General features: G+C 42.4%; 1 protein-coding gene across 1 annotated transcript; it reads left to right on the forward strand.

Moving 5' to 3' along the window:
* The first annotated feature begins 1,870 nt into the window (after positions 1-1,870).
* Positions 1,871-12,423, forward strand: PSTK (phosphoseryl-tRNA kinase). Its single transcript, XM_063307297.1, has 7 exons — positions 1,871-2,244; positions 3,716-3,925; positions 6,202-6,493; positions 8,328-8,526; positions 8,878-8,953; positions 11,461-11,554; positions 12,155-12,423. The coding sequence occupies exons 2-7, from the start codon at positions 3,743-3,745 to the stop codon at positions 12,346-12,348; spliced, it is 1,038 nt and encodes a 345-aa protein (XP_063163367.1). The 5' UTR covers positions 1,871-2,244; positions 3,716-3,742; the 3' UTR covers positions 12,349-12,423.
* Positions 12,424-18,969: the final 6,546 nt, after the last annotated feature.

An 18,969-nucleotide genomic window follows, 5' to 3' on the forward strand; every position in this document is an offset into this window, starting at 1 on the left:
CTTCAAGTCTCCTGCCCAACGAATCCAGCCGAGTCTGGGGCTTCCAGCCGAGTCCAGCCTACTTCCTAATTCCATGCCTTGCTTCAAGTCTCCTGCCCAACGAATCCAGCCGAGTCTGGGGCTTCCAGCCAAGTCCAGCCTACTTCCTAGTCCCATGCCTTGCTTCAAGTCTCCTGCCCAACGAATCCAGCCGAGTCCAGGGCTTCCAGCTGAGTCCAGCCCCATGCCAGGTTCCAAGCCTTGCTCCAGTTCACTTCCTGTAGAGATCCAGTCTAGCCCAGTGATTCCAGCTGAGTCCAGCCTTGTCCTGAGTTCGAGTTCCGTGCCCAATATTCAGTGTATTCCTGTTTGTTGCTCATGGCCTTGTCTCCAGGTCTCTCGGGCCAGCCTTCCATTGTCGTGTTGTTCCAGATCGATCCCAGTTCGATATCTGCTATCTCCAATACTCGTGTCCCAAGTGGTTCCAGTCTTCCTTCCAGCTAAACCCTAGAGTGGCTTTGCTATATTGTTTCATCTTGATTATTCCAGTCTCATTATTCTAAGGACTTACTGCTTGTAAATAGTTCTTAATAAAGAGTTTTATTGAGAACTGGTTTGGTGCATGGCCTGAACAGGACAATAAATGAATGCACTGCTTAGCGAAGGCAATCCCGGCATGTGGGTGAATACCACAGAGTGCAGGCAGATGGGGGGTGGGCGCTGTAGCCTGGCACAAGTGCAGCCGGGCGAGGGGGTATGCTGGGAGCTGGTCCTCCATAGCAGGGTTTCCTGGGAGAAAAAACATTGGGAGCAACTTATGGGAGTAACTTGTGACCTTCCCTGCTAGCTTCCCCATTGCTTCCCACAAATGGCAATCACGTGACCGCGGGCTGCTGCAACCATCATTAAGTGTGAGCAAGTTGCCAAGTGCCCGAATCATGATCATGTGACTGCAGGGGTGCTGTGACGGCCACAACTTCAAGGACCAATCCTAAGGACCACTCATTCAGCCCCGTCATAACTCAGAATGATCGCTGAACAAGTTGTCACTAACCAAGGGTTTTGATCTGATAATTTTGACAGCTGAAAAAAAAAGTAGCAATTTGCAAAAGGTGAAAGCTGTTCTTGATTCCTGATCTTTCTCTTCTTCCAGCCTTTAGTCATTAAGCTTGAAGATACATTTCTTCCACGAAAGGAATGGGAAGATAGAGTTTAAGGAATTAAAGGCATATTTGTCTTGCAGCTCCTGCTGAATATAGTTTACAGGAGGCCCGGTCACAAATTCGTTTTGGTTTCAAACTATTCAAATCCAATAATGCAATTAGAAGCTATCCCTCATCAACTAAGATCCATAACAACATTGGAGGTGTACATCCCGTTTTTTAAAAACCCCAGGAATCTCGCTGGAACTCTGCACATAGAATTCCTTTTAAATATATTTCAGCAGTCATCACGAATTGACTATGAATGTAATCCATACATGACACTAAGAGAAGTCTCGTTCAAGCTGAGCTCAGCTACTCTGAATTAAAGGATAATCTTTTGCCATGAATTCTAACCATTTATTATCCAAATTTATGAAGGCATAATCATTGATTTAACACAATATACTGACTCAGTTCCTTCTGTTAACTGGAAAGGAAACCGTAGTTTAGTGTAGCGGTATACATACTACAGGTGGGAATCAGAGACAGGCACAGGGAAATCCCTTCGTCTTTCAAATGTTTAGAATAGATTAGAAACACAGCAACACAATGCCTGAAAACGCCTTTCTTTGTTTTTATCGTGCAAGGACACCGAGGTGCTTAACTCGCGAAAGCAGGAAAGGTGTTTCGGAACCGAGTTCTACATAGTTGTTGTTTTCCCCACGATAGATGCGATATACGCGATGTATATTTTCCGTCGATTCGCGTAAGACTTCTTCTGACTCACTGGAACATTTCGCTGTGTAATTTTCCTGCATTACTTGGGGCTATGATTTCACACCCTAGAGCAGGCATCTCAACCTTGGCCACTTTAAGATGCGCGGACTTCAACTCCCAGAAGTCAACGCGTGCACTCGCCAGGACTTTAGTGAACAGATAATAGAGTCTCCTACCTTTCAGAAGATAGAGTGTCGCTGGTAGACGCTCTGGCTTCTAAACTCAGACGAGGGAACATCGGCGCGGACAGCTGTTTCTTGACTGGGGAAAAGGGGTAACTGCTGGCGAGGCGAACGCAGAGAAAGAATCGTCGGCAAGTCGATAAACAAGGCTGGGAGAGAAGGTAAGTGGCAAAGGGAAGACTAAACACTGGCTGGATTCAGGCGACCCGTTTTCTGAGTTTGCAGAGTGTGTTGCTTAAACTAACCAAATGGGCCAAATCACGCACGACCCGCCCCTGGAACCAGGCTTAACACTTAACAAGCGTAGCCTGTGTGCAACAGCAACTGCCTCATTTTTCACTGGCTTAGTTCAGCGAGTGGTTGGAACCAAGGCGCTCACAGCATTGCTGGGGGGCTCTGAAAATCCGGGGCGGGAGGCGAAGATGCTGAGGCCAAAGCGCGGAGGGGTGCACGGTCCTGCAAAATAATCCAGGGCATTTATTCCCACCGTGGTAGTTTTATGTGTAGGTCGTTTGTAATTTGTGGGAACAATTCTTTCTAAATAGCAATAATAATAATGATAATAGTAATTAATAATGGTCTTCAGCTACGCCAAATAGATTTTTCTGGGAGTAAATGGCATTAAATGCCCTTATGTATGATTGCTGTTTCTTCTTCCCTAACTGGATGTGTGAATTTTATTCTTGTCCATTTGGAATATTTAGATATGCTGAACTCTGTTTTGTGAATAGTTTCTATATAGATTAAAGACAATGCTTTGAATGTGGCTATGATTTCTTTCTTTTCTTTTTTTACAGCTAGATGGGATTACAAATGGCTTACAGGTTGTTGTTGTTTTTAAATAGTGGCTAGTCTGTTATACCTGAAAACAAAATAGATTACGATGGTAGATATTATTGGATATACATTTGCTATTTTACTAAAAAGGTATAAGATTGCTACTTCTGCATTTCCTAATGGGAACAGAAAGCAAGTGTAACTATCCACCCCATAAAATTATCAAGAGTCACCTTTAGTACCAATATAAAACAAAATGAAATGTTCAGGACTGCAGGTTATACGGTTGTGGAATCAAAGATAAGATCTTTTTTTCAAATTTGTGCTTTTCATTCAGCACTGTTTTTAATTCACAATAATTTAAGTATTACTGAGAATGTTTTTTTTTTCATTTATAGGTAATATCAGTAGGTGGCAGTAATGTCCATCTTATGTTAACTTCCTTTTATTTAAATTATTTTAATTTTAAAAATTTCTGTGGATTATTGAACTATCAGTATGGTAAACTTAAATTACACTTTAATACTGATTTTTTTCCCAACACTTATAAAAATGATGAAATTAAAATAGCAAAATGTTGGTTTTTAAAAAATAGATCATAATGTTTGCCTTTTAAATATAACATTTGCCCTCCTTTCTGGCTTATGCATGTGCTTACATGTTTTTATGTCAGTGTTTCTCAACCTTGGCAACTTGAAGACATGTGAACTTCAATTCCCAGAACTCCTCAGGCAGCATCAGCAGCATCTTCAAATTGCCAAGGTTGAGAAACACTGTTTTGTGTGCTCCTGCCAATTCTCTGCAACAGTAACAACCCAAGTTTCTGTGTTATTTATTATGAGTCGTCTATCATAGAATGGCTGTTCCATCAGAGGGGTAACCATGGAACAAGAGAATGCCAGAAGACATCAGCTGGGGCTGTGTGTGCTTTGTGGTTTACCAGCAGCAGGTAAAACTAGGACAGCCCAAGCATTGAGTTCCTCCTTGAGAAAGCGCAAAGGATGGTCCTGCATTCTTCTCACTTATGACCGTCTCATTCCTTTGGAAGCATTCAGCCAAATGGAGGTAAGAACAAGGCAAGAGATGCAGCAGACTTCATTCATTCAAAGGTATAATGGCTATGCACTTCAGGAGACTTTGGGCAGTTAGAAGACTTTGGTCAGTGAAAGTTCTCTGCTTCGCTGCAAGTTGTTCTAATGCAAATTCGATAAGGTGATCAACAACAAATAGCAAGCTATGAAAGAACACTGGAGCTAAATAAATCCCAGCTAGTCATCTTGATGCTGAGAGCCAGTTTGGTGTAGTGGTTGAAGGCATTAGGTGTGTGTGTGTGTGTATACACACACACACACCTCTCTTGATGTCATAGTCACTGTGCTGGGGCATTTTCCATTTTCAGATATCGTATTGACTTTAGGTAATTCAATATTTTTTCCTTTTTTCTTTTAAAATGAACTGTGAGGCTTATCTTGAGTATATGCTGTCCTAAATTTGCTAATATAATTTGTGTATGATGGGAGCATGTTAGTTTATCACTAATTAATTAAATTCTGTACTTTAATAAAATGTCATTTTAAAGTTCTAATTCACATTTTCTGTGACGTTATTTTCCTAGCAATTAGTTTGTTATTAATGTTATTCTGTTACATTAATAGAATATTTTATTAACATTTTCAGTAAAAATAATTAAAAATAAGTAGATCTTTTAAAACACATCTGTATGCTTAATAACGTGAATGTCAATGCTAGCCTGCATTTTTAAAGCATACAGAAATGAGCTACTAGAAATAGCTCTGTTTCTGAATCTTACTGTTTTGTTCTTTAATTGTAATGTTTATATTAATCATCAGCATGATGTTAAATTTCTATAGTATTTTTATATGATTACTTTTGGGGAGTGAAAAATGGGTGTGTGAATAAAATGCATAACGTTAGGCAGGTTAGTTTTAACATAGCTGATACTGTGTTACCATTAGGAGAGTTATATTAATATATTGAGAGAAGTAAGAGTTTTACAGTGCCATAAAACATTGCCATGTAAGCTTTTGTGGAATATTTTCTTGTGCCCCTTTTCCATAATTGAAAGTAATATCGTATGTCTTGTCTTTAAGATGGGGGCAAGGGGGAGTTCACAGACCGTATACAGTACTTTCTTTGCACTTCCTGTAGATCACTATATTGAATCTATTTTCAGCAGTCCAATGTGCCTCTAATGTCATAATGCAGCTTGCAATCAAAAATCAGTGTTGCAGTTTGCCAGCATGTTGCAGTTGCTATTTATGTCAAATACAATAAATCTATTGCATAAAACCAAAACAATACCCACCAAGTTTGAGGCAGAACAGAAAATCAGTATGAATGAATTTGGTCTGCTGATATAGTACTGATACTATATGTTTACTCTTCCATTTGTTTTTTTTTCCTTTAAAGTTAGTAAGCTGACTTATAAATTAGCTGTACAGAAAGATACAAACATACATGAAAGACTGTAAGTCTATAACTGGTGAATATTCATGTTAATTCTTTTTCTTTTTGCAAATCAATACATCTGTGCCTCTGCAATATGACATTACCCGCCATACTCCCCAAAAGCTATTTGGTGGCTTCCCCAAAGTTACTAACTCCTGCTTCAAGTTTTAAAGGCATGATGAGGTTTGGTGCAGGAGGCTAGCATAGTTACAAGGGCTGTACAAAAAAATTTGAAGGGGTGTGGGCTTGAGCAAAACATCCTTCCTCAAAGCATTAAAGCAACTGCATACTCCTCAGTTGAGCTGCTTTCTGCAATTCTGTGCATGCACACCTCCACTGCCTGTCCCAGCAGACATGTTTTCTTTGAATACACATGCACATGGAGACAGTATGAAAAAGCCTTCAAAGCAACTGAGCTGAGTCTTCAGGAGGATGCAGCTGCTTCTCTGCTTTGAGGAAGGGCACTTTCTTCAGGTCTGTGTGCTTTGCAAAATGCCCCTTTGAATGCTTTGCACAGACCAAATAATTACTGTTCAAATTGTGGATACAAATTTTCAGAGGATTAGCTGCAAATCTATTCCAGAAACAAGAAGTTGGGTGAAACAAGAGTTGGGTGGTCCTTCTGGAAAGACATGTAGCAGTACTGTTATGGTGAAATGGAGTTTTCTGTCAAAATATGGGGGGGGGGGGTTTAAATTAAACAAGAATGAGATGGCTAGACAGAAAAAAATGCCAGTGACCTAAAATATGAAGAAGACAGATGTCCATTTTACACTGAGGCAAATAATAGTGCGTATGTTTCTGTTGATAGCTCCAGATTGCAGCCAAAGCCTTGTAATCTAACCATGAACAATTGTCTTCTTACTTTATAGATTTTCCATTGGAGATCATACCGGCATGAATTATTATTGTATCTTGAACACTTCCTTCAGGCTCTTATTAAAGGATGCCATTACTTTCCTCCTCCAAACAGAACTGAAACAATGTGGAAAAGTTTTGTCTCCTGTTTGATGGAGCAAGGATTAATATCTGCAGGAACAGAAGACTCTGCATCTTGTCAATATTTAATAGATTTCATTCCAGTCAGGCCAATATATTTTATTTTAGATGACAACTTTTATTATCGGAGCATGAGATATGAAGTGTACCAGTTAGCTCGCCAGTGTAAGTTTGATTTTATATTTTACACCAGTGATTCAACCTTATGACTCAGCAACGCAAACCATATGGTGAGCTGTTGTAGTTAAAGGGATTCTTTCTTGGTGAGCAGGGTTGAACTTCTCAGTTACATCTCATGTGCTGTCCTACAAATCAGTAAAGTGCTGCATAGAACACCTGTACCAGAACAACATTAGTGGGCAGTCATTCATGATACAATAGATGCCACTATCTATTTTTGCGCAGCTTTTGTGAATTGTTGTTGTTTTTGATATACTCATAAGTCTGAGGGGTTGGGTATCGAAATGGCTTTTCTCATCCTGATGGATGACCTTGGCTGGAAGAGGGCCATACATCTCTAAGAGATAGAATATCAAATTACTGCAACCACCCGTAGCAGTATTTCGTTCTTGCCTTTATTTCCAGTTGGTCATTGGTATAAAAGCTCATTGGTGGATCAGCATGCAACAAAGAGAGATTATTGGTTGGGGGTTCCTCTGTGTAAATGGGTACTCTAGCTGTTCCTGATGAAATGGCACTCTTCCTGAATGCTGAGGTTGTCAGGCTATGGTGCTCATTGGTCCAGCTGTCCCTGGAAGGACATGTAGCAGACCTTTCCAGCTAAGGTTGGTGTGCCATCTGCAACTTTTTCTGGACAGGAATACAATGACCTCAAAAATCTACACTCTGGAAATCTTCAAGTTAGACTGATTATTCAGTATTGATTTCTTTTATTAAATTTAGAGGCCATCCAACTCCAGATGACTCTGGGTGGCTTACGTTTTAAAAAATAAAGAACAATAAACCATACATAATGCACCAAAGAACAATCTGCTTATTTAGAGGAGACAGGGATTCAGTTTTACCAGTGTTCAGCTGACTTGGCTCCTGTTCTGTTTTTCACATTAATACAAATACTGATGATTGTTAAAAGGAACTCCTTCAACACACATGCCTATCCAGGCAACCCCTCTTTTTGTTTTGCAAGATCTAACCATTCTGCTTCCTCTTGAGACTGGGTTTAGGCAATTGCCATTTATTAGTGGGGGTGGAGGGAGGAGACTTCCAAGGTATGCTGTATCTTGCAGGGTTGTTTCTGACAGGATAAAAGTGAGGAATTACAGCTTTTATAAATCACCTCTATTTTTTAAAAAAAATCCCTTCTCACTGAAGCCAGTGGAAAGGAAATATATCTAAACCAGCTCCGGGACTGCTGTAGATAAAGTGCTGGTCTGGGGTATGTCAGAGAGTTTGGAAGGTTTTAGAATCTGCTGAGCAAATTCCCTGGCCAGCAACTAGCATGATTTTTCCTCTTTTATTGGAACAAAGTGGCCTTAGGGACTGACAGGAGGCTTTTCTCATTTGAAGATGGAACCCACCCACTCAGAAGGGGAAAACTGATCACCCTGTAGTCCTGTTCTGTATCTTCAGTTTTCTAAAAATATTTTTAATACAAAGTATTTTATCTAATGCAGTGTTTCTCAACCTTGGCAATTTTAAGATAGGTGGACTTCAACTCCCAGAATTCCCCAGCTAGCATAGCTGGCTGGGGAATTCTGGGAGTTGAAGTCTAGACATCTTAAAGTGGCCAAGGTTGAGAAACCTTGATCTAATGCATATATGCATTTTAAAATTCTACTTTCTGCATATTGACAAAAGAATCAACCTGGAAAAATTGTTTAAATAGCTAAGCAGGGATCTTTGTATGATTACATTTAATAAATACTCAATTGTCCCTTAACCCATTGTTTAATTTCTGTAAAGATTATGTATGTTACAAACATGGTCTAACTGCAATGAGTTTTAAAAGACTGCTTTTGATACATATTTTATTTTCTAGATTCGTTGGGCTTTTGCCAATTGTTCCTCGATTGTCAGGTTGAAGTTTGTTTAGAGAGAAATTGTCAGAGAAAACAGCCGTTACCTGAAGAAACCATATTTGCAATGGCAGGAAAACTAGAATGTCCAAATCCAAAGAAATACATGTGGGAGCAAAATAGCCTTATTCTGAAGAGTGCTGGATTTTCATTAGAAGATAAGTATGTTGTCTCATTGAAGCCATTATTTACATTTTTTTATAATGGTGGTGTCTGGGCATTCTCTGTGTGTAGAATTCTTGCTTGCAGAACTTATGAGGAGGAAAACCTGTGAGTGTCTCATATATCCTGGTACAAGTCACTTTTGGAAGATGCAAAATGGGGAGATGGCTCCTAATTGAAGAGAAACCCATACTCATTTGTACTGAATTGCATTTTGTATGCTGAACTTTTCAGTGTCTAGCTTTTTAGGTGGATGTTATTGACCCCATTGATCTCAGACTTTGTCCTTGAGCAAGTTGCTAGTCATTCGTATATGTGCATTTGCAGTTTAATTTTATAATCTTTTTTCAGTCTTCAGGTGTTTAATTTGTTATCTTCTGCTTTGGAAAATCCAGTAAAACCCATGGAAGAGAATACAGAAATGAAGGTACTTTGGATTCTCTGGGTAACGAGTTTAGGAGTTTTGCTATATATAGGACGCCAAAACACGTTTGGCCCATGACATTGTGGATAAAAATAAACAAGAGAGCTGGAAAGTTATCCATTGTGTTACCACAGGAGTGTCCAATGTTTTTCTAAAATGGAGGATTGCAACTGGCCTTTGACACCTCAGAAGCAGGTGAAATGGGATAGATGCAAAACTACATTTTAATTATATTGTAGTTAATATTCATGCTTTTTTTGTCACAAGTTTTTTCAACTTATGGAGGGGCTTTGGAGGGCCACAGATTGTACACCCTATGGGAGCCAAACCTTATTTACATAAAAATATAACTCTCATTTAATATTCAATTTCTGCTCCCAAAAGCTGAGTAGAATAGGAAGAACAATGATTACAACTCAGAAGGCTCTTAGTACATCTCATCTCATTGCTTAAAAATTGTTTTCCATTTTTGAAGTTTTTAATGCAAAATTTGAAGTTCTCCAAGCTGTCAGCTTGACTTTTTATACAATGCATCAGCAGTTTTGCAGTCTTGAAGGCTGAACTTTGGCTTAAAGACCCTGTATTCTGAAAAGCAAAAACAAATCCTACTTAGCACTACTAACGTTGATATGAGGGTTAAATGAAAAGTAATGCCTCCAATGTTACAAGTTGCAGACAGATGGCAGGACTGATGCACTAGATATTCTGATGTGTTCTTTAGCATCTTTTCTTTCACTTCAGTTGATGGAAAGTTGCTGTGAGAAAATGTTGTATTATGTAATGGTACGTGGGAATAACCTTGTGAGACAGGAGGAAGACCCACAGCCAGCCTAGACAATGGTCTGATAAAACAAAATTTGAGTCTGAAGGAAAATGGGTGGTGAAAGTGTCTCAGAAGGGACCCTCTAGTTTTGGGAGATTAAAAATGAGGGATGGGAGGGGTACTTTCAGACTTGCAGGATTCTGTTAATGTAACCTTACAATAAAGATAGAGCTGATACTTCTGGTTGTGCTGCTTTTCTGGACTACCTCGTAAGGCTAACACATTGTTCGTGAAATGGAAGCTTGCAGTGAATATCAGTGTGCTGTAAGGAATGCATTGTGACTGAATCTTTGACTGCTGAAGGAGTCTTTCCAATTGACATTATTTGCCAAGTGCAGGTTGTTTATGGTAATGACTGTCTTGATGTGAACACTGTGTGTTCACTGAGCCAAAAAATGTAAAGATGGTGAAGCAGAAAGAGCATGTATGATCAAGAATGAAGTGGATGATCTATGACAGCAACTGACTGTAATGGTTGCCTATTCTAAAACACCATCAGACTCATAAGTAGGAATCACAAAGAAAGCTGAGAATGATGAAAGCGTTCCAAATTCGAACTAAAAACCCTCGGTGCAAATGAAATCCCTCCCCCCGTAGAATCTTCTCAATTCCACAATTGGAATTCCACAAACATGCTTTGGGGAGTATGTCAAAGCTTGGTAGGGAAGGTGAGTAATTTTCAGAAACTAACCAGGTGGTTACCAGTGTTGTGGGAATACAAAGTAATCTCTGTTGTTAGTTCTTCCTATAGAAGCAGGCACTGGTCACTTTCTGGTTGGAAAGAAACAAATGTTCCTTTGCTGAACTGTTATTTTCTTGCAGATCAGTATAAATAATTTATGGTTAATGAGGCTAGATACAGATTTCTGGTTAGTAAGGCTAGATGTAACTGGTAGATCCTTGATATACATTCCTTTTTCTCTGATCCATGGAGAGATTTAAAATTCCCATCTTGCATAGCCAAATATGTTTAGATCTGGTTCACATGTCGTGCTCTACAATAAACCAGAAAAAGCAAATGGTTGCTTGTTGTTTGCAGACCATAGATTACAGTTTAGCACAGTGCTTCTCAAACCTGGGTAAGTTACCCAAAATTGGGTAAAAGTTTTTCTTTGGGTAATGACACATGAACCCATTAAATTGACTTAAAGTGTTTTACCTACATGGGGTAAGAAGGGCTTTCTGATAGGTGGTTTGGGGCAATAAAGGAAAAGGTTTGGGAAGCACTGGCTTAGTGCAATCTGCAAACCCATCTGTAAGGTCTGATCAACCAGTAGTTTCCTCTATAAATTAACATCCAAAATCATAATTTGATCTAGTTGTCATTAATCAAAAGAAAAAGCCTTGAAGCCTCATCTTGCTGATACGTTTGCTTCAAAGGATGAGTTGACACCATTCTAAATAAATCCTTTAAAGCTTTAGGTTTTTCTTTTCTTTTTGCAGTATTGTTTTACTAAATAAGGAGTAGAAGAACCTTTTATGAGGGTCCATATGGGGAATCTACTTAGGGTTCATGTGAGTGTTCACAACTTCATACAAAGTCTTTACTACTTCCCAGTGACTTTTAGTTTGGAAGACTGGATTTTGATGCATTGAAATAGCTAACAATATGGGAGAATTCTGGATACCTATGGTGGACCAAGGATCAGTAACTCTTATTAAAACAATCTTGGTTGCTCTTGGCTAGGAGATGGATCGGGCTATATGTGCAGCCAGTATTCTACATCAAGCTGATCAAGCTCTCAGGCGAACAATCTCTGAAACAATGCAGAATGCTAAAGGTATGTTGAGCAAGACTTAGGGATGACTTTACTGGAGGGAATTTTTTTTGAATACAATGCTAACAAATGATGCCTTTGGAGCATTTTATTGTTAAGACTGTTTTCACACAGAGAAGGGATCATATATATTATTGGCAATTGAAAAGTTCTCCTTGGCAGATCACTGTTCTGCAGTGGAAAATCTTTGCTCAACTTTTAAAAAGTGACCTGATCCATACATTACACTAAGCAAGACTTCCAGCAAGGACATCTGAGAGTTGGGCAGGCTGTAGTATATCTGGGAAGCATGGTGATGCCACAGTTGAAAGAGGGTTTTTTTGTCCTTTTCTTATTGGGAAATTGAGCATTATTGGTGTAAAATTAAACCTCAAAAAGAAAAAAAAGTATATGTTGGTGGTGTACCCTATGGGGTCAATAGGTTGATTCATGCAACACGCTAAGCCAAAGGAAACAAACCACATTATGACCTAGATGTGTTTATGGATCTAGTTTATAGTTGCAACCATGTTTCTTTTTAGATAATAGCCTTTCCTTCTCAAAAGGTAAGATGATACAAAAATTAAACCACATCATTTCATAGTTTATTGTTTTGTTTTCCAGCCAATAGCCTTACTCCAAGTGAGATGAAGAGTTTGTCAGAGGAGCTCAACAAGCAGAAAGTAAAAGTCTTAGAAGAATTAAAACAAAAGTCTAATAAGCAAAATCAGTGCTGTGCAGAAAATACATTTAAAATAACTTCTTTATTTTCCCAAGAGACAGATGATATTGTTAAGAAATATTTAAATAAATGGTAGCATTTTATTTTGCTTCATGAAAAGGTATCAACTGTGTGGTGGAAGTTTAACAAGAATAAAGCTATCTGTAATAGATATGGTTTCCCTGTGTAATTTTAAAAGCATTTAAATTTAGTTCTGAATGGCGGAATATATTGTTCAATCTAAGGAATAAGTTATTTCCTGCTTGAAGATGTTTAATTAAGAGGCGCTATTTTTTCTGCCAACTTTCCAGATTAGCTGCCTATAGTTATGGCTCTTGCCATTCGAAGCTCCTCATAAGAGCCAGGCTTAAAGCTCCCCATACCTTGCCTAAATAAAAGCAACAAAGTACTAGGATAACTTAGTAACATATGGCTGCGAGAGCTGGACCATAAGGAAGGCTGAGCGATCGATGCTTTTGAACTGTGGTGTTGGAGGAAAATTCTGAGAGTGCCTTGGACTGCAAGAAGATCAAACCAGTCCATCCTCCAGGAAATAAAGCCAGACTGCTCACTTGAGGGAATGATATTAAAGGCAAAACTGAAATACTTTGGCCACATAATGAGAAGACAGGACACCCTGGAGAAGATGCTGATGCTAGGGAGAGTGGAAGGCAAAAGGAAGAGGGGCCGACCAAGGGCAAGATGGATGGATGATATTCTAGAGGTGACGGACTCGTCCCTGGGGGAGCTGGGGGTGTTGACGACCGACAGGAAGCTCTGGCGTGGGCTGGTCCATGAAGTCACGAAGAGTCGGAAGCGACTAAACGAATAAACAACAACTAGGATAACTTAATAGGCATCTACTACATTGATTTGTTCATAGTGCCTAGTGGACCTAGATTTCAAAAAACTAAACAAAGTTAGACATGGTTAATATCTGCATTTCATTAAGAAATCTCAGGATTATAGGTTATACTGGGGAGTTTAAAAAATGCTGAAATTGTGATAAACCACTTCCATATTATTGGCAAGAAACCTGCATGTCATCAGATGAGCTTAATGTGAATAAATGTACCTTGTCAACATCCTGAGAAAGTAATGTTTTATTTATTTTAATTCTATTCTTCATCCAAAAACGCTTCAACAGTTTGTTGGTGGAAAAAAAAATGGGAAACCCAGGTGGAAATGTATTCTTGCTTCACTTTCATATCTTTCCATATATCAAAGCACAAGATGTACTTTCTGATTTCGGGCGACTCACTTTTCTCACTGCTGTCCTACATGCCCCACCTTCCTTCTTTTAGTACTGTTCCAGCCAAGGTTGGTGACTGTTAATGCTGTTTAGTCTTTTGATACTACTATACGAAACAAGGATGCTGTATTTGTTTTTAAACCACAATTTTTTTTAGCCTGCGAATGCATCAACTGCAATATTTCCTTGTGTTACATTTTTCATCATGTATTATCTGTCCTCAACACAATATTCATCTCCCTCTGCATTTTGTCTTGCTTATATATGTTCAACCCTTTATATAAAGGCTTTTGATTATAACTTGGTCATCATCCATGTGTCTACTTCATACAAAAGTACTGGCAAGACTTAAGAGCAATCGGCCAACAGTCTTCAATACCAACAGCAAACAAATTTTTCAAAAAGGAGCTATCACCGGTTCAGTCCTGCTTTCTACTTCAATGCTATGTGGCCTTTGATTGTTGAAAATACAGCCAGGTACTTAGGTTGTTACACTCTGACTTGTTTTTCTGTTACCATATTTGGTTCAGTTATTTCATTATGCCCATCCATCCTTCCTCCTGATTTACTTCATTTCTTACTTAATGAATTGAAAAGACATAGGTAACATCCTGCTTTCATTCCATTGGCTCCAATACTTTAAAATACAAAATGCAGAACTAATATTCATGAACACAGAGAGGTAAAACACACCCACACTGTTCATGAGTGTAGTGCTAGGATGGGAGAATACTACCAATGATTTTGTCACTTGCTTTCCCAGTTTACTTGGGACCAACTGGCTACTGGTGCTTTCCTGCTAAACATGCCCTCCTTGCCACCTAGCAAAACACTACAAATGAACAGGTTATCAATCTGTAGTAATCTACTTGGCAAATTATATTCTATATTTACCCATTATTGTAAGTGACCACTGGTAATTATGTAGATAAAATGAGAGCCCCAGAATGGAGTGGACCAGAGCAGCGAAGTGTGGAGAACTCGGGCCCTGACAGGACGGCAAGCCCCAGAGGACCATACCGGCAGCGCAGCAGCAGACCAGGCCGGCAGCATGGCACTAGACCAGGCTGACAGTGTGACAGGCAACGCGGCAGCAGACCGGGCCAGCGGCACAGCAGCAGGCCGGGCCCGCAGGGTGGCAGGCAGCGTGGCATCAGACCGGGCCAGCGGCAAAGTGGGCTGGCGGTGCAGCAGCAGGTTAGGCCAGTGCCACAGCAGCAGACTAGGCCGGCAGTGGGGTGGACTCTGGAGGACCTCAGCCACGCGGGGAGCCTTGGTGGAGCGACCTGGGGTAGCATCGGTTCGTGGGCCTGGGGCTCTCTGGGACCATCTTTTGACCCCTTTCTGGCCAGCGATGTGAACCCTGGCAATACGGGCCTTGGCAAGCTGTGGTGAGATGGGTTTTGGGCTGCAATGGAGAAGTCTGGCAGCACAATGAACCGGTGGTGTGGTGGATTGGCGGACCGATCCTGGGGGACCAGGCTACTGACACTACAGGCCTGGGGGGTGGACTTGGCCCTCAAGAAAGTGGACTGGCTGTTGGCCTTGGTGTGGCAGACCTTGCTGGTGAGTTGTCGGAAGTGTAAGAATAACTTGCCCATCCCCCCCAACAGCCCCCAAGATGGCAGGAAGCTGCAAGGGCCCCTCCAGAGTGAATGAGACTCTTCCCCTGGGTGAGAGACGAGGCGGGGAGTGTGTGATTGTGAAACAAAGCACTCAGCCCCTAAGTGAGAGACGGGGTGGGTGAGGAATGAATGAATGCCCCCCTGTTGAGCAGTGAGAGAATTTGAGGGGGGGCATAGCGAATGGGAGGGTGATGGTTGGGCTCTGACAGCGCCAAGAGTGGAAGCTGGTGCGCCGGAGGGCCTACCATTGCCCTGTGGGTAACTGTGAGTAAGGATGTATGAATGAAAGGAGGGAGCCCTACTTAGAGCCAGAGACTCCCAAGGTCCAGGAGTGGGGACCAGTGGATTAGGAGTCACTGGGGGCTGTAGGGCAGGGCACATTATTGAGGTGGTGACAGGTAGGGATGCTATGGTGGGAGCCAGAGGGTGGGCCATCTTTGGGGAAGACTCCCCCGGTGTTTGTTACCAGTGGCGTGTTCCGGCCCTCTGTGCTCAGACCCAGGTCCTGGTCAGCAGATCCATAGGGGCCAGGTCAATTAATAACAAGGCCCCCCTCATACGTGACTTGATCACTGAGGAAGGGGCAGACCTGGCATGTATTACTGAGACCTGGCTGGGCCCTGAAGGCACCAGCTGAGACCCCAGGGCAGGGGAGGTGGGATGGCTCTTGTCATCCGAGAGTCTCTTGTGGCCTTCAGGGGCCCTGCTCCACAAGTGGCAGGTTGTGAGACCCTGTTTTTCAAGTTGGGTTCCCGAAAAGTTGGGTTGTTGCTACTGTACCAGCCTCCCTGCTGCGTGGCAACCTCCCTGCCAGAGCTGCTCGAGGCCATCTCGGGGCTGGCGGTGGAGTTCCCCAGACTCATGGTTCTGGGGGACTTCAACCTGCCATCCCTGGGGCGTGCCTCGGAGGCAGCTCGAGAGTTCATGGCTACCATGGCAGCCATGGGCCTGTCCCAGATAATTTGGGACCCAACTCAAGACAGTGGCCTCACCCCGGACTTGGTTTTCTTGTCAGAGCAGTGGAAATGTGATCTGAGGGGAGAGTTACAGCTGTCCCTTTTGTCATGGTCAGACCACACCCTGGTGGCCCTGAGATTCTCTTATGCCACCCCGCTCCGCAGGGAGACAGGACCCATTCGATTGGTCCGCCCCCGGCAACTGATGGACCCGGTAGGGTTTCTGAAGGAACTGGGGGTTATACCCGGTGATCTGCTGCACGGTCCAGCAGAGGCCCTAGCTGCAGCCTGGAATAGGGAGGTGGCTGGGGCCTTGGACAGTGTCACGCCTGTGCAGTCTCTCTTGCCCCATCGAACCCAGCACTCCCCGTGGTTTACGGAGGAGTTGAGGGTTCTAAAGAGGATTAAGAGACACCTAGAGCGCCGCTGGAAGAAGACAAAGACTGAATTCGACCGAACACACGTTAGAGCCGCTATTAAGGCCTACCTTGTGGTGATAAAAATGGTGAAGCATCAATACTTCTCCGCTCTTGTTGCACCTGCAGAATGCTGCCTGACGGCCCTGTTTAAAATCACTCAATCCCTTTTGGGGAAAGTGGGTTCAGTGACCCACCTACAGGGCCGTGCAGAGGAATTTGATGAGCATCTGCAGGACAAAATTGCTCAGATCCGCTCCAAGTTAGACTCCAGGCGTGAGGCTTGGTCTGGAGAGATACCAGGGGAACGTGCTTACCCAGTTATCTGGGAGCAGTTTGATCCTGTTGGACCTGAGGAAGTGGACAGGATCCTATGGACAGTAAACGCCACATGTCATCTAGACCCATGCCCCTCCTGGCTGGTAAAAGCAGCCCGGGAGGTGACATGTGGTTGGGTCCATGCGATGGTTAATACATCCTTGGGAGAGGGGGTATTCCCAACTACCTTTAAAGAGGTGCTGGTGCACCCCCTCAAGAAGCCATCGCTGGACCGTACTGTTCTGGTCAATTTTCGTCCAGTCTCCCACCTTCCCTTTGTGGGAAAGGTGGTTGAGAAAATGGTGGCTTTGCAGCTCCAGAGGGTCCTGAAGGAAACGGATTATCTGGACCCCTTTCAGTCAGGTTTCAGGCCCGGTTATGGGACAGAAACAGTATTGGTCACACTTATGATCTCTGGCGGGAGCGGGATGGTGGCAGTGCATTCATCCTTGCTCTCCTTGATCTCTCAGCGGCTTTCGATACCATCGACCATGGTATCCTTTTGGGGAGGCTCAGGGAGTTGGGCGGCATGGTCTTGCGCTGGTTCACCTCCTTCCTCCAGGGCCGGTCCCAGTTGGTGATGATAGGGAGAGGTCCGACCCTCGGCCCCTTCTTTTTGGGGTGCCACAGGGTTCGGTACTCTCTCTGCTCCTTTTCAACATCTACATGAAACCGCTGGGTGAGATCTTCTGTCACCACAGGGTGAGATATCATCAATATGCTGATAATACTCAATTGTACATCTCCATCCCGGGTGAGGTAAGTGATGCTGTGACTGCCCTCTCGTGGTGTCTGGGTAGGGAACAACAGGCTTTAACTGAACCCTGGTAAGACAGAGTGGCTGTGGGTTAATGGTTCTTCTGTATCTGGGACATTATCATCTCTGGTTCTGGATGGGGTTGCACTGCCCCAGACAGACCCGGTGCATAATCTGGGGGTCCTCCTGGACTCATGGCTCCTGCTCAAAGAGCAGGTGGCAGCCGTGGCCAGGAGAGCCTTTGCGCAGCTACATGCTGTGCACTAGTTATGCCCTTTCCTAGATCGGGAGGCCCTTCGAACAGTCACATCCTTGTTATCTCTCATATAGACTATTGCAATGCACTCTACATGGGGCTACCCTTGAAAAGTATCCGGAAGCTTCAGCTGGTCCAGAATGCAGCCGTGTGAGCTGTTTTTGGTGCCCCCAGAAGAACACATGTAACACCGCTGCTGCGTGAGCTGCATTGGGTACCAGTTTGCTTCCAGGTTCAATTCAAGGTGTTGGTTATCACCTTTAAAGCCCTACATGGCATGGGGCCAGGTTATCCGAGGGACCATCTCATCCCCATTACATCAGCCCGTCGCACCCAATTGTGCAGAGGGCATGCTGTGGACCCTGTCTCTAAGACAACTTTGTTTGGCAGGGTCGAGGAAGCGGGCCTTCTCTGCAGTGGTGCCCGCCCTATGGAACGTGCTGCCCCTGGAGGTGAGATTGGCCCCATTGCTCCTGGCCTTTCGGAGGAGTCTGAAGACCAGGTTCTGCCACCTCATTTGGGGTGGAGAGGGGAATAGATCTACATGGGGATGCTGCTATAGACCACTCCTCCCACACTTGGACTGCTTTAGATTCTTGTGCCACTTGGACTTTTTTTTTACTTTTTTTTATATTATTTCTGTAATTTTATATTGTGGATTTTATAGTTGTTTTGATTATTGTAATCTGCCCAGAGTCCCCTGAAGGGAGGAGATGGGCGGGGACAAATTGAATAAATAAATAAAGCTGTTTGAGGTAGCTGAGGAGGGAGGCATTGTGGATATTCAATATACAATTATGCAAAATAATCTTTTGTAGGAAGACCATTATATAAAAATATTTTCCAAAATCCAGTTTTCATTTTGGCTATAGAATTAGGTTTGTTTCTTTGGAAAAGGTACTAAACAATTTTTTAGAAACAAAGACAAAATATTCAGTGAGAAAAAAATACTTTGCGACTGAAATAGCTTCCAGCAGGGAATTTGTTGGGGTTTTGTGTTTATACAGATGGAAAACTTGGCTAGCACATTTTTGAAAGTTACATTCCTTTGTCCAAAAATTAATAGACTGTAACAAAACAGAATAAGGCGATGTGCTTCCTGTCCAATACTATAATTAGGTTAATTAAAAGCAGCACA

This window comes from Candoia aspera, chromosome 6, assembly GCF_035149785.1.
Source record: "Candoia aspera isolate rCanAsp1 chromosome 6, rCanAsp1.hap2, whole genome shotgun sequence".
In the NCBI taxonomy this organism is placed as follows: Eukaryota; Metazoa; Chordata; class Lepidosauria; order Squamata; family Boidae; genus Candoia; species Candoia aspera.

Coding starts and splice junctions, on each gene's coding strand:
- PSTK (XM_063307297.1), top strand. CDS start 3,743: ATGGAACAAGAGAATGCCAGAAGACATCAGCTGGGGCTGTGTGTGCTT. Junction 3,926..6,201: donor AAGCATTCAGCCAAATGGAG/GTAAGAACAAGG, acceptor CTTACTTTATAG/ATTTTCCATTGGAGATCATA. Junction 8,527..8,877: donor GGATTTTCATTAGAAGATAA/GTATGTTGTCTC, acceptor ATCTTTTTTCAG/TCTTCAGGTGTTTAATTTGT.